At 45.5% G+C, this 15,464-nt stretch overlaps 1 protein-coding gene across 1 annotated transcript in view; it reads right to left on the bottom strand.

Annotated features, from left to right (window-relative positions):
- Nucleotides 1-15,464, bottom strand: part of POU2F3 (POU class 2 homeobox 3) — a 41,726-nt gene that overhangs the window by 9,775 nt on the left and 16,487 nt on the right. The window contains exons 4-6 of the mRNA XM_059829737.1: nucleotides 15,206-15,240; nucleotides 1,707-1,811; nucleotides 23-125 (exon numbers count right to left, since the gene is read on the bottom strand). Coding sequence (XP_059685720.1) covers nucleotides 23-125; nucleotides 1,707-1,811; nucleotides 15,206-15,240 — 243 coding nt within the window. The remainder of the gene's footprint in view (nucleotides 1-22; nucleotides 126-1,706; nucleotides 1,812-15,205; nucleotides 15,241-15,464) is intronic.

Here is a 15,464-nt window from a genome sequence, read left to right as displayed (position 1 = left end):
CTTCAGCTTTTATTGCTCTTACCTTGTTGCCCAGCCTGAGACTGAGACAGAAGAAACTGGGGAACCGACTGCATGTGACCAGGAAGCAATACAAGCTGCTGCAGGGTGTGAAGAGAGCTCATATCCTACGGGAAAAAGCAGAGGGAACAACAAAACTCAGAGATGTCTGCTCTTCACACAGCATCACCTCTTCTCTAGAGCTTCCCTGGTCTTTGATACTGCCCTTGACCCCATTCACACTTTTCCTTTAACTGCCAACACACCGGATTTGTGTAATTCATGCACTGGAGAGCTACAGATCCAGAGGTACACCAAAGAGGTACTCCTGGATCTGAAGTTTTCAGCTGTATAAGAAGTCTGTGCACCCATGGACATCCACATGGACAATTGTCTACTTTTATCTGAAAAAGTCAATTCTTGAAAAATGAGATTTTTGAGGCACTGGCAATCAAAACCTGGTTGCTAGAAGTAACAGTGAAACCTCTTGGATTTCAGTTTCTTCCAGGTAATGTATTTTCGGAGAGTCAGCTCCCTAAAATTACACAGGAAAGTGCAGCTGACTGTCCCATTTCACAAACACTGAGAGCCTGCTTTCCACAGAAGGTTGATTTCCCAGCCAGCCGTGTGCTGAAACGGGAAAGAAGCAATGCCCAGCAGCACCTGATTCTCCACACCAACAACAAATGCATTGCAATGGACAGAGCCACCAGATCCAAAAATGTTTCCTGTTCTTTGCCAGGAATTCCCCACCCTGCATTGAGCAGAGCAGGCAATAGGTACTGAGAGATGAGGATTACCTCCTAGCACTCTTTCACATTTCACATTCCCACCCCCAGGTCCTTTGTTGGGATTAGGGGATAAGAGTTTGCATTTGCTTGAAGTAGACACCAAAAAAAAAAAAAAGCAAGCCCCAGTAAGACCAATTCTCTTTAGAGGTACATTTTTAAATAAACTCATTACTCAATAAGATGAGCTCTTTGAGCTTCTCAAGAACTGTTTTGAAGCCTTGGGAAAATTGAACAGTCCTGGAATTGTGTAAACGATCTGAATACCCTGCAAAAGAATGAGGGAATTGATTACTGAGCAGCTGTGTGGCCTTCTGGCATCTAACTCCCACTAGAATTTAGCAAGAGTTAAGTGCTGAATTCCAATTTTTTACCTTAGGGAAAAAAAAAAAATCCCTCAAGGAATTAATTTATTCTCTGGTGTGAATCAATTTGAGGTGACATATTCAAGGATGGCTATACTGGTTCAGATCAAGAGTTAATCTAACCTAGAATCCTGTCTCCAACAATGGCATTAACCAGATGTTCATGAAAGAGGAAGACCAGGGCAAGCATATCTAACACTTCCCCATGGTGTTGCCTCAGCCTCCGATTATTTTCAATTCAAGGGATTTCCTGAGCATGGTGTGGTTTGCCTACTTAGTAAACCCTCAAAGGAAATCTCTTCCGAGTACATGTCCAGTCTACCTTTGAACCCATGTAAAACTTTCTGCAGAGAAGAAAGAGGCTGAGGAGGAAGCTGACTTTTGCCAACACAGATTCACTTTTCCAATTTAGTGTCCGTCATACTAAGTCTCCTTTTGCCACTGTCAAAAGGCATACATAATTTGGCAAGTGTCTCAAAACTAGCCTCTTCTTTGGAGGTTCACTAACCAGTGCACTTTCAGACTTCTGGATCCCTGAAGCAGCGAAGTCACTTACCCCCGCGATTTGGCTTCCAGGCATCATTGAAGATCCCTGCACAAGGTGACCTGACCTAGGGGGGATTGTAGATTGCAAGGAGTCGCTGAGGTCTTCGGTTTTAATCTGGAAAAGAGCAAAGTAATTGTAGCATTAGAGAGCAGAGGCAAGGGGATGCAGGAGGTGGCGGGGGCTAGGAGTCTGAGAGGCTGGAAGAAATCAGGAAGGGGCTCCTTTCAGAGAAAAGTTAGGGGTCAAGACTCACTGCTTCCGTCCCTGGCTTTGCAGAATGGCATGGCTGTTCCCCACTTCTGCTCTCCAGTTTATACCATGGACATAGTTCTCCTGCTCTGCCAAGCCAAGGGGAGGCTTGCAGTTCACTCAATTAAAATGCATTAATTAAAACACTTTAGGAAGTAATCAAGTTCCAGTGACTTAGCAAGGTTTAAAGCATGCAAGTGCTTTCCTTGGACAAACACTGAGGCATTTTGTGGAGTTGTAAGGAAGACACGAAGCAATTCTCCTTTATAGATCACGACTCACAACCCGATGGCAGGGTTGGCTATAGATAGCCTCTCATTTGGTTCTGCAGGTAGCAGAGAATGGTACAAGGGAATGTGAAAGGAAAGGTCATGAAGTAAAAGACCTCAAAAAGCAGTGTAATCTTTCAGACTTGAAAATGCAGCACCCCAGGCATCAAACGTATTTTCTCAGCTTCTACCAGAAAGCAACAAGAAATTGTACTTGTCTGGCAAGGAAAAATCTGCTTCCTTAGCTAGAACAAGCTGTGGGAAAAGAACTGGAAAACTTCACAGGTGTCTGCCCTTTGTCCAGTGGTCATTTTGACCTACTTTAATGTTCAAGGAAGATTCCTGTCTACAAAAAAATCATGATTTCTGAGTCCACATTCTTAAGAGAAGACTTTACCCAGGGACCAGAACTGAATTCTTGCATCTGGTTTATTCCATAGCCTCCGTGTTAATTTCTAACATTGCTACTACATTAAAAAAAGCAAAAAACTGTTACATCACTTTGTACTAGCTGAAATCCTTTGGTAAGGCTGACTGGGATGGGAGAGAGGGGAACCTGGTGGGGAGATTTTAGAAGTTTTTAGGTTAATTCCTGAAAGCTGTCTGAGGGGTGTCTATGTGCAGATGCCATGCACAGGAGACAGAAAAGTCATAGAGAGCTCTTATAGCACATTTTCTCTAAGAAAAGATCCAAGCAAACAATTTCCAGACTTTGGCTCAAGTTTTTCCTAAGCATGAGAATGCCTGAAACAAGGCTCACATCATGAGTCCCATTCCTCGTCTAAGCCTTTCCAGTGCAAGAAGAGGCTCCAGTTTCCACAAACTGGAAAAACCAGGACACCAGAAAGGACAGGTCTTGAAAACCGTATCGACGGGCTCAGCATTGCAGATTCACTCTTACTGCTGGGGCTGAGCCTCACCATCTCCCACGAAATCACTCCCGAGCCCAACATCCCCCAGAAGACAAGCGGGGTCGCGTTTCCCCGGGTTTTGCAGTGCTGATGCGGCCTTTAGGTCATACAACCTCCTGCCAGCAGAGGGGGACAAGAAATTCAGCTTTTAAAAACAATGGCCCAAGCGAATATTTTTGGTTGAGGGAGGTTTTATTCCAATTTGACTAAAGCAGACAAATACACAAATCTCCACAGGAGCAAAGGAGAAAATGTGGTCACAAGAGGCTCGCAGCTGCAGTGCCGGGAGCTGGCCCTGTAACATTAACCTCTGCATTTTGGAAGGTGCTATGCAGAGGGAAGAGAATTACAACATCTCCTTTCATTACGACTACAGCTCTGGACACTGCCGAAACTAGTTTTGCAATAGTACTAGCTCCTTGCAACAAGAGTTATACATGCTATGAATTCCAGTTCTTTCCTACCTTTCAGGTTGGCATGATCATCCCTCAGCCTGGCGAAAAAAATCAGATGGAAAGATCTTCTTGATCACTATCAATGCGGATAGTGTCTAAGTTACTAAATGTTAGACAAAAAGCTCAGGAGAATACACCGTTACCCTTGAGCCACCCGGTCATTGCAGGCAAATGGTTTTATGCACGTTTTTCTTTCTGAGGGTGCATTAAAAAAATGTCATCTGAGCCAAAAAGTAAAAATAAATTAAAAAAATAAATAAATTACCCCTGCTTGCAATTCATGTGTGTCTGCCTCACACAACGCAGTCATCCAAGTCTGAACAGTCCCAAAAAGAAGTTATCCACGTCTTAGAGAACAAGGCACTTCATCCCGCCTAAGTTATGATCCCAATAGGAGTGGAGTGTTGAAGAAGCACAAGCCATTTCCAAACTGAAATCAATTTTTACAGCTGCCAAACGGAATGATTTGGAAGCGTTCCAGCGTGAAAGGGGTGTGTAGCTGCATCCCGGCATCGCACAATATGAGAACGGGAGGTGGGTTTGGCAAAGGACCGGTTCCCGATTTAAAAACAACAACATCTCCCACTGCTCCTTCCCCCGTCCCTGGAATTCTCTGGCTCCCTCCTGCGCAGTGGGCGGGAACCTGGGTGTTCTTGACAAATCCTTCTCCCCTGCACCTATTTTCATTGGGTTTAGGCTCAAATTTACCTCTCCCTCCTCTTCCTCTCCCCAACAGGCCTGCAGCTGGCTAATTGTTCATTAGTGAGAGTTCAGGGTATATCCAAAACTTTTGGGATGGTTTATGCAAATCCTGCACCTTCATTTTTTCCCTGGCTAAACCGGCAGTATTACCAACTGTACATTAAAAAAACCAAAACCAAAAACCCCAAAAAACCACACACATTGTGGGCGAGGCCACTCAATATCATGAGACTCCCTTAAAATAATGTAAATTTCAAATTAATAAAACAAGGGGAGGAGTTGCCTTCTCCTTTCCCACTGCATCTGACTCATATTTGCAAGCATTTTCTACAAATATGAGAAAAGTTTTCTTTAAGGAACCAAAAAAGGTTGAGATTATTGCAGGACCACCTCACGTAGGCATTTGATGAGAACCCTGCTAAAACATGGCAAGTGAGCAACAGTGATTTAGTTAAAACCAGGACCAGATCCCACTGTGTTTCCTCAGGACCTTGGTTTTACATGACAGTCAGGCCAGATGGGGAACAAGAAGTCACCGAGAGCAAACCCAAGTTTCTTCCCATTGAATTCGATTTGGGGAAATAACACTCGCTAAGGAAAAACGAACTTGGAAAACAGCGGGACCCAAGCAATGCAGTGCAAACACACCCTGCTCACTGACAGCTAGGGAGAGGTGCGGAGCCTGGGTTGCTGGCTGGGAATCTACAGGCACCTTCTTCCCCTTGGCTCGAGGGGAGTCTCCGGGCAGGGCTGGGAGCACCTTCCAGCTCCTCCCGAGGAGGTAACGGCAGATGGCGGCACTGGAACGCAGAGCTACCTAGGGCTTCTCCGGGATCGGAAAGGAATCACGCTTGCAAATCTCAAGTGGATGTTTTCACAGCCTTAAAATAGGGTCAGCTGCCCCCAAGCAATCAGAGTGAAAAACACAGGAAGGGTGACTGGATGGAAAGAGAGTCCTTTCCTTAGTTGGCTAGCACATCTGCTGGGCCTGGCCAAGGATGGATTGTTTCTTACCTATCTCTGGCCTAAAAACAAAAACAAAAAGCAAAACAAACTAAGAAACATATTGAGGGCGATGGAAAATGATCAAAGCTCTTCAGCTTGCTTGCGTAACCGATTTGTGGAAGGTGTTTCATAAACATTTCATAAGAAGGAGAATTATGAAGAAAACATCTCCCAACCTGCCTGCAATTACTGCACAAACTCTTCCTTACCAGTAGGAAGAAGAGGAGAAAAAAAAAAAGTACATCTGTTTTGTAACTGATCTCTGAACTTTTGGCAAACATTCGGCTCTTGAAAACATCCTGCAGACATATTGCAAAGCTGTAAAAAGCCAGCCTTACATGAGGAAGTTGGAAAGATTCACCTTAGCAGCTCCGATTTCACCACGTGGAAGGCCATACCCGACAGACAGACAGACTGACCGACTGACCCACATTTGACTCAATGGACGGACAGTCGGATCCCATTGGTTGGGCACGACTCTGGCTGCAGCCCTCCTCATACAAGCCCAGCTTAGGGTCACTGCTCACTGGTAATCTGAATTGGTCTTCCTCATCTATTAGAAACCAAAGCAGGCAGCCTGAATGCAGCCCCAAGCCACCTCCTTTTGATGAGCACTTCTGATGTAATGTAAGCACCGCTCCGTCATCCTCTTCACAAAGGTGGGACCTATCGACTGATTCAGCACCCAGAGCCTGGGATGCTTTCCCCAAACGTAGTTAAGAGATCCCCATACCCTGCCAGAGCGAGGCCGTTAAAGCCATGTCAGCCTTCTCCAGTACCAGTTATTAGGCAGGAACTGCGGTCGTTACTGTAAGATAGAAGACAATCATATTTGTCGTGTAGTTTCTATTTAGACGGTAACCTCTTTGAAACAGATATTTATCTGCCTTCGTATCTGGCTTATCTCATAGTCAGCAACTCACAACTGTTTAAGAGTTTGACTTACTCATATCCCTCCCTCCCTCCATTGCAGAGTGGTAAGGCTGTTTCACGGGATATAGAAGAGGATCAGGTGCACACAGACTTAAGAGGGTCTGAACTAATTGCCCCTCTCTTAAAATGAACAGCATGGTTCTTCCAGGGCTGAATCACTCCCAAAGCGCTATTCAATACAACAGGGCTGTCTGAAACTGCCCCAAAAGTGATTTGCCTGAAGTCAAGGGAGGAAATTTTATAATAGAAACAGGTATCAAAACTGGATCCAAGGCTATTGCAGTTAACTAAGCCTTCCCACCTTCCAATGGCGCAAGTGTACTTCTCTGTGAATTACCGGTGCACGTGGGCACCATAAAATAAAAAACACACTAATAATAAATTATAGCAATAATAATAATGGGCTTGCAATTACTATTTCCACATGTACTATCCTGCACATACGGCAAGGCTTAACAGACACCCAGGAAGAAAGCAGAAATCCCTTATGTCAATGCAACGATATTCACCCTATAACATTTGATATCCTTTCACAGCAAAGGGTGGGATTTTTCAGAAGCTGTCAAGCATGACAAAAGGGGAGTTAATCCCGTGCTGAACGCCTAACAGCCTATATCGTAAAACTCAGTAATGACAGCACACTGAAAAATTAAAATGTAATCCCTAACCTCAACACACCTGCATCACAGCTATATGAGGCCTTTGAGTTTATTAATTGAGGCCTGATCTGATATGCTTTATCCTCTGAGCTTCAGCCCGGGATGTTAATAGTTGTGCCTTAGCTGTAGTAAAAGTGGGGGTGGGAAATCAAAACTTTTAGAGTAACTGAGCTACATGCTTCACAAAAGAAAACAAACAGAACCACACTCAGCTTTGCATTCACGGGCTTTCTGATACAACATTTCCCTAGCATTTGTGCTTTTAAACAGACAACAGGAAAAAGAAAGAAGTCACCCCTCTCCTCTGTGCTGAACAGTAAACATCTAAATGATCATGTGTAGCACAGTAGGCTTCCAAAGCAGGTGCTGGGCAAGGGAGTGGAGAACCAAAACCAGAGGTGGGAAGAGCACCTGTCCTGAATGGCCACACTCATATCAGCGCCTGCTCAGGTAAGCGCATCCTGACGAAGCACTGCTCTCCACATTAGAGACTGCAGCCTCTGCAAGAGCCTCAGGAGCACAGAAGCTAGCTAGTGCTTTCGGAAGGTCATCTGTGTTCACGGAGCACAGAACTGGCAAAAAGATGCTGAAAAGCAACCACTTGCAGCATCTTCGCTCTTACCGTTGGTACTCAGGCATGTGGTACCTCTCTGCCAAGGCCTGTGGACATGCCAAATTGGAAGTATTTTTAAAAAGGGGAGGGGAAGATGCCATTTTCTTGGTCAGAATGATGAGAACCTCCAAACAAAGCATGCAAAACAATTTTACCGCCGTTAAGACTGTGATTTCTCTCATGTCTCCATTCCAGGACTCTCCCTGCCCCTTCCATCCTAGCCATCCTCAGCCCAGAGGTCGTTCCCTTCTGCCCCAACCTTCTCATGCGTTGCAGCATGGCTCCCTACATCTCTCTCAATTTCACTTACCCAACTTCCAAAGCTCTCCAGAACTCCACCTCTGCCTACACCTTTGTGCTTATCTTCTCTGCTCCCACCCTGGGCTGCATCCCTGCCCCTTTCCTTATCAATCCGATTTCACACACACCAGGCTTCATGGCTTCTCCCATGCCCTCTTGCATGCTCACACAGGTTCCCTGGAGCCTAATCATCTTCTTGTTGAAGTCAGCAGCAAAGTTGCCTTATTGGGCTTTTCTGGGGCCAGAACCAGACCCTTAACGGTTCTCCAAATTCCCTGCATGAAAAAATTCCCCTTTCCATGGATCTCTTGTCCAGGGGGGAGCAAACTGTGATTGTTCTGGATTCTCTGTGCCCTCTGGCTGCCTATCAGTCACAAACCATCTAAGAACCTGGCGCTGCCTCCCTGCTGTACAGTACTGGTGTCCCCAGATCAGTCATCCACGAGGAGGGCAGAGCAGTGTCCACCAAGCGAGTCGTGGCGCAGGTAGCCCTTGGTAGCAAGGCACTTTCCACCACATCCCACATTTCAAAGGAATTAAGTTGGAATCAGACGGCTCCCGTGACTGGGGCTGGCTCCATCCCAGCTCCGCAGATTTCTCTGATTGGTTCATGGTAGTTTTGGCACCAGTTGCCATGCCCCAGGGAACTGGGACACAAGAAGAGCAGCTAGAGGGATTGCATTAAATACACTCAAGTAATATAATTAAAAAAGAAAGGGAGAGTGAGAAAGATCAACTTCACTGGAGAGTATAACATAGTTTTTCATTTTGAGTGGAGGGAATGAAGTGTAGTGTATGAGGGGGAGAGGGAGCTCAGAGCCAGTTCTCTGCTCCCAACTCAGTGGCTCTGAACAATTTCTATCTGTTGGGGAAGCAGGGCAAGAGGGTTTTCTTGCTAGCGTAAACCCAACGTCTGACTCCTAAGGGGCTGAGCAGCCCCGGTTCAGCCCACTGATTTCACATGGAGTGCTAGCAGATCAGCACCTCTGGGAAGAGAGAAAGTGCACTCTGATGTCAGGCTTCCAAAATTAGAGGCCTTGCTTGAAACCCCATCGCCTTCACCTTTTTATGCTATGACTTGCCCTTCTGCAAAATGGGTGTAGGGCCCCACCCTTGCTGGGCGGTGCAGGCTTTTGATTGAATTCTTGGAGCTCACCAGATGAAAGGCCTTCAAGAATTCGGAGTCCTCTCCTTAATACCGATGAGCCATTCTCTAGTAGGCAGAAAAGTCATATCCATGCACAGTAGTTCGTGCAACTCACCGCTTAAAAAGGTGCCGGGCAATGTAAATAGTGGTTTGACAGTGACAAGCATGCCTTGAGCTTAGTTTCTATTGTGGAAACAATTGTTATGTCCCTTTAGACAGGTCCATGAAACTAGGGCTTGTTCCCTGCGAGCCTAGAAAATATTTCCCAAAGGATGATAGGAGCCCAGTTGGAGCAGGGAATTTGCACGAAGAGAAGACCTATCTATCTCTCCCTCATCTCTAAGACAGCTTTGAAATAGCTGTAGAAGATATATTGCCAGCAGACCAAGGCAATAAGTATAGGAAATACCTTATAAATATAGGTTGCTCTTCAGAAGCCTGGAGTAGGAAAGCAGGCGTTTGTGAATGGACTGCAGCTGGATCTTAAGGAACAGATACAATCCAGCCAACTCTGAAGTGATGCTGAGTTGTTGTTGACTGTTATTGGCTAACAGAAAATTAATTCAGTGGTTTCAGTCCACCACTTCAGAAAAAATTTTAAAAGGCCAAATCCTTCCTCCTACTTCCATCCCCCTTTTCCTCATAAGCTTCCCCAGAGACTCAGTGGCCTGTTTTGGAGTTCATTCCCAGCAATCTCATCTGAGGCCCTCTGCAAGGCGCCAGAACAAAACTAGCTTGAAGAAGGGGTTCCTCCACATATTTGTCCTAAGCAAAACAGTGCCATATATAGAAACAGAGGACTTTCCCTCAAGCCAGGGCTTTCTCTGATGCTTTCCCAAAGGGCTGCATTTCAATGAAGAAACAGCACACATACAAATTTATGCAATCAGTCTATCCCTAGGACAGAGCAAGGAAACTTCAAAAGGGAAAGGCCAAGGTAGTGTTCAGCTTAGATCCAGTGTCAGTCAAGGCAGATACGGACAGCCGGGCTGATTTCCAGTTAGTGAAGGCTCAAGAGATGAAAAGCAGATGCAAGACTTAGGCTGATACCCTGGGGCAATGCAGAGAAGAAGAGAGAGTGAAATCTGAATTGATCCCCAGAGGGGAGAAGGAAGCAGGATGTGAACCTCCCCTTGAGAGGAGGGCAAAACAGGACTGGGATGGAAATCTGGAGGGCAGACTGAAACCTGAACTACCCACAAGGAAAAGCCAAGCAGGAACAGAAATGACATATAGGGAACACATGAGATTAGGGGGAGGTGGGAACACAAAGTGGAATGAAAAACTATGAGAGAGATCCCTGGGGGGAGGGAAGCCCTGATTGAGCAAAATTAAATCCGCAGGGAGTTTTGCATCCCAGATATTAATAACAAACTACCTAGCAAGTTAGGCCCTTCTTTCCACCTTCAAAAGGATGGAGGGGAGGAAGAACTTGTCTGTGGTTGAGCACAAGACTATGAATCAGAGAATCGGAGTCCGTATCCCGGCTCTGCCAGGGAGCAGCTCTCTGGATTACAATATGCTTCAATGTCCACAGGCAACTGTCCCATGAAGCATCCACTGATTTCAACTGCAATCACGGTGCTCAGCATCTTTGGGAAAAGCCAGGTAGTCAGTCTGTGTCTGCCTCATCTGTAAGACAGGGTTAAACACCTCCCTACCTTCCAGAGGCACCAGGATGCTAAATTCATTAGCAAAGTACCTTCAGACGTGTGGGTGGAAAGTACCAAACAAGGTCAGAGTGTTATTAATGGCACTGAAAAAGAGCTACCAGTGATTTTAGATCTCAGATGCAGTTTGCCCACTTTAATTGCTTATATCATGTGTCTACAGGGCATCAGCTGTGAAGACCTGAGACAACTTACTCTATTACCTCAAAACAGCAGTTGAAAACCCCACATAAACCTCAAAAATTAAAGTTCCCTTGGACAACAACTCTGTCAGATATGAACAGGACAGGGAGATGAGTTAGATAAGGAGGTCCTGAGGGAGGGGAACCCCTTTGACACCTCTTGCAGAGAGCAGGGCAGAAACACACAGGATCCTTCACTTGGTTTTGGAAGGGAGGAATTTTTCAAAGAACCCAGTCCCTCACCACTCTTTTCTGAGGTACTAGCAGACACACTCAATTGGCCAAAAAAAGTCTATTCGGGTCCTACTCACTGGGAATGTTAAGCAGCTCAATTATTTGATGCTGACTGACCACTGGAAGAGAGGGATTTATATATCCCTATTACATCCCCTTATTGGTGTAAACCAAAGAAAATAAAGTAATAGGAGTAAAGAACGAACAGGAAAATTAAAGCTGTGCTGAGCCCTGGGCTGGTCAAGCACACTAGTGCCTGCTTGTCTGCCTTAAATATTGTAAAGTCTCATGGCAGGATCACCTTTACATCGATACAAATATCAAACCTGTCATTATCATTAAACAAATGACAGCCTCTCTGCAAGGGTTAGCCTTTTGCTGGAATGAAACTGCATGACATACTTGGATGCAGAGCACATGCAGATCCTGCTAAGCCTTTCCTGCACTGGTAACACATGACTTTTCAGCTTTATTTTGAAAGAGACATATTCTCTCCCAGCACTGGAGTGCAACTTAGCGTTTGAGAGCATGAAGGAGTTTGGAGAAGACCTCTCATTCCCTCTTCCGGAAGGAGAGGAGATGTGAACCTTCATTCCTTCCTGGCACTCAGAGACTGCATTGCTGCAAGGACCAACAGATGACACTGTCCTATACATCACTTTCCTGATGGAAAAGAAATCAGTGATTCAGCATCTGGGTATTTTCCTCCTCCAGTTGTGGATCGATGCACAGCACTGTGCTGGGCTACAACAGTCACACCATGCACACAAACCCTGCCATCTCCCAAAATCAGCAGCCCTAGCTCCATGTGTGTACTCCAGAAGGCAATATTATCTCAGGGATTAACTCCAGACAAAGGGTGAATTACCTGGCTCTCCAGAACAGCTCTCTTCAGAGCCATCTACAAAAACAAACAATGCAGTATTTCCTTAAAGGCTGAATGCTGCGTATACCAAGGGGGAAATAAACCAGACAAGACCTGGTAAGACTGCTGCAGCATCACCTGGTGAGGATTATCACATTATAGCAAGGAAAAATTTTGATTTCAACACTTTCAGTCAGATCTTTTCCTGGTCCCACTCGATGACCTTCCAGGGCAAGACTCTGAAGCCGTGTTTGCCGAGTTACTCAGTTCTGTCCCTGACATACTCTGGACATGATCCCAAACCGTCAAGAAGCAGAAGTCCCTATTCAGGTTGCCAGCACTGAAGGTGAAAGTTTATTATGGTCTCTTTGCATTTCCCTTGATATAAACAGGAAACAACCAGCATTAGACTCACTAAATAAAAAGCCAAACCAGATAGGCAAGGCAGAAGATGCTTCTTTTTCGATACACACCCTTTTCCCTCTCATTCACATACAAATTACTGTTGCATCCAGGTGGGAGGAGAGTTTGAAGAGGGGAGGGGGGAAGAAATGTTTGCCAAATAGGCTGAGGGATCAGAAGGCAGCTTTCTCATAAAGCGCAGGGCTGACCCACAAACTGCGAGAAAACCTCAAACTCCGCAAGAGTTTCCCTCCTCCCCATTTTCAGGGTGAGAGCAGCCACAGCAGGGAATTGGTAGGCAAGCAAGGGGTCTAACCAGGTCACTCCACCCTTCTCTTCCCGCCTGGAGCATAACATGGGAGGGAAACAGACCTGAAATGTAGGCCATCTACAAAGACTGGGGGAGAGGCTTATATGATGTGAGATTTACGATCTTCAAAGTGATTAGCGCCCAGCACTCCAAATAAAGTCAAAGAGAGCTCAGCAGCTCTTGCATTCAGTTTGGAGTTGGGTTTCAAACCAGTTTGGGCTTCAGTTTGAAAACTTGAATTGCAAGGTAACAAAACAAAAAAAAAAAAAAAAAAAGCCACCCTAAAGCAACCTCAACCCCCAAACCAAAATTAAAAAACCCACCAACCTCCACTCCTAATGAAAGAGCTCGGCACCTGATTTTACATGAAAACACTTTGATATTTCCATATCTCCCTTCTTCCTTTTTCTCGTCATTTGAAATCTATTTGCTGAATTGAAGATGAATTCACCAATAGCTGAGGTCAACCTGAAACGTGAGTGTATAACCCGTGTGCATTTGGGCTCATGCTCATTTAAAATAATAACAACAATAACAATAATGGCTCAAGTCTAGACATGGCCTTGAGAGGGCCAAGAGGGGGAGACAAAGAGCCAGTTGCACACGCCTGTGTCCGCTCAGGTGGACTGTTACAACCCCATCCCTGACATCACTGCAAAACCCCTGCTGCGGACGCTATCTATATTCCGGGGAATCGCACCAGATTGGAAAAAAAAGCAGCGCATTAAAATGAGCTTGTTCACAGGCTTTTGCTTTTTAAACCTTGAGAAGTCCCCAGTCAGGTTTGCTACGCAGTTACACAAACAGATGTGCTGGCACAAACGAAAGGGATTTTGCGGTACCCCTTTCGTGGAAGGAGAAAAACAAAAGTGGGAAATGAATGCTACAAAAGACTGCCATAAAACCACAATCTCTTTTTGGGAGGGGGATGTTGCTATCAAGAAGACTCTGGCCCAAATCCTACTAACTGCAAGGCTGTCTGCCCCTACAACTTTACATCCGCTCATTCAGTGGCACGCAGAGGACTAGGATCTTAAAGATAATGGGTCAAATCATCAGTGGGTGCAAATCAGCACTGCTTCACCACAGTCAATAACGTTTCCTTGATTAACCTCAGCCCAGCTTCCAGCTCTAACATCTTTGTGGTGTTGCCATAGGAAAAGTTTGCAACATGTAACTATCTTGTACTTTCATAGCTTATTTCTATCTTGAGGGAATTTTCTTTTCTCACTAGTTATAAGCAGATTGGATTCTTCTCTTGGCGTGTAGAAAGCCTGTGCTTTGGGCTCTGCAATCCACAGAGCTGGAGACACAAGACACTTTGTTTTCAGCTGGGTATTCCAAAAACCTGGAAGATGGCTGAACGTGTTAAGACACCTTTGATAGGAAGTTTCGACCCACCCAAAACCAGAGCAGCCAAACCAACCAAACAAACAGCAGCTTGCTGACATCTGTCAGACCAGAGCCACCAAGGCAAGCTTGAAGGACAGAAAAAAGCTTCAGCTGCCCACCTGCTGCTAGCAGGAATCCTTTGCAAAGGATTGCAGCCCTTGAACTCGGGGAATGCACGGTTGGAAGCAGGTAGGTTGCTGTACTGTTAAGAGTGCCAACATCTGCTTCAAATGCTAGTGACTGCCCCTGTTGCTTTCCTTGCGCCAGCTCCCCGGCCAGCCCCTGGAGTCCTGCAGCAGATCAGCGGGTCAGCTCTCCAGACCTCCTCTTTTTCTGTACAAGGTCTGAGTCCAGCTCCACTGACGGCCACAGGAGTCCTTAGCTGTGAACTCAGAGAGCATTTTCTCATGTGTCTGCACAGATTCAAGATCTATACTCTCCAGAGGGCTGTCACCTTCCTCCCCTTGCAATTCTGATGTGAGATTCGGGGATTTCTTAGAGCCACATATGAAAATCTCCAGGCACTCAGTGAGACAGGGGTTGCTTTTAGCCGCATGAAGCAGGAGGATAACAGCAAACATAGCAAAGACAATGGTCCCTCACATGTTCATTTGCAATTAGGGCTTGCTTGCCCTGCACGAAGCACTTGCTTTTATCTGCTGTCCCTTTCCTCACTGTCTTGCAAAGAGGAATCTGCCATTGTAGGCAGGCCTAGTCTTGACCTACGCACTCCAAGACCTCAAACCACCTCATCTTCAGTCCTTGCTGATATTCCTGTGAGTCAGCCCTGCGCTCTTAGACTTGCATACCACAGTGCTTTCAGAACCAATGTCACAAGCAGTAGAAATGCATGGGGCTTTGGGGCTGGATTTGCACATTTGCCAGTGTAACTGAGGTCCCTTTTGTTTCTAAATGACAATGGAAAAAAATTAAAAAGCCAGAAAAAGCCTCCAGCAAATGGTGATTTAAGAAACTCTATAATTAACTGAACTTCTATGAAATAGGGAGGCCTGGAAACCAGAAGCTTAATCTGTCATTCTATCCCACACGGGGAATTAGGAAGAACTTATGTGGTCTGTTTAATGGTAGCTTCTGACCTAACAGTTTTTATCTCTTAGCAGTAGCTGCCTGGGACTCAGCAAGATGAGCAATTAAAAAACAGTAATTCAAGAAAGCAGGAGAATAACTGGTAACCCAGAGAGCGTCTTACCTGCCTGTTAAAGTCCAGCCCATTCTGTTCACTGCCTACAATGAAACAAACAGAAAAATATCTCAGTATTAATGACAGTCAGCATTGATGTAAACTTTCCAGAACTTAGAACACACATAACGAAAGACATGCTGCTAGCCCAGCTCAGTTTACTGTAAGAGCAAGGAGAGGAGGGGGAAGGTGGAGTCAATGCGAATGCAGCAATGGAAGTATGAAGGCAGTTTTTGCAACATTTGGTGGTATCAGCCTTTGCTGAAGT

Source organism: Gavia stellata, chromosome 26, assembly GCF_030936135.1.
Source record: "Gavia stellata isolate bGavSte3 chromosome 26, bGavSte3.hap2, whole genome shotgun sequence".
In the NCBI taxonomy this organism is placed as follows: Eukaryota; Metazoa; Chordata; class Aves; order Gaviiformes; family Gaviidae; genus Gavia; species Gavia stellata.
Note: the sequence above shows the minus strand (reverse complement) of the source record. Positions and strands in the feature narration are given on the sequence as shown.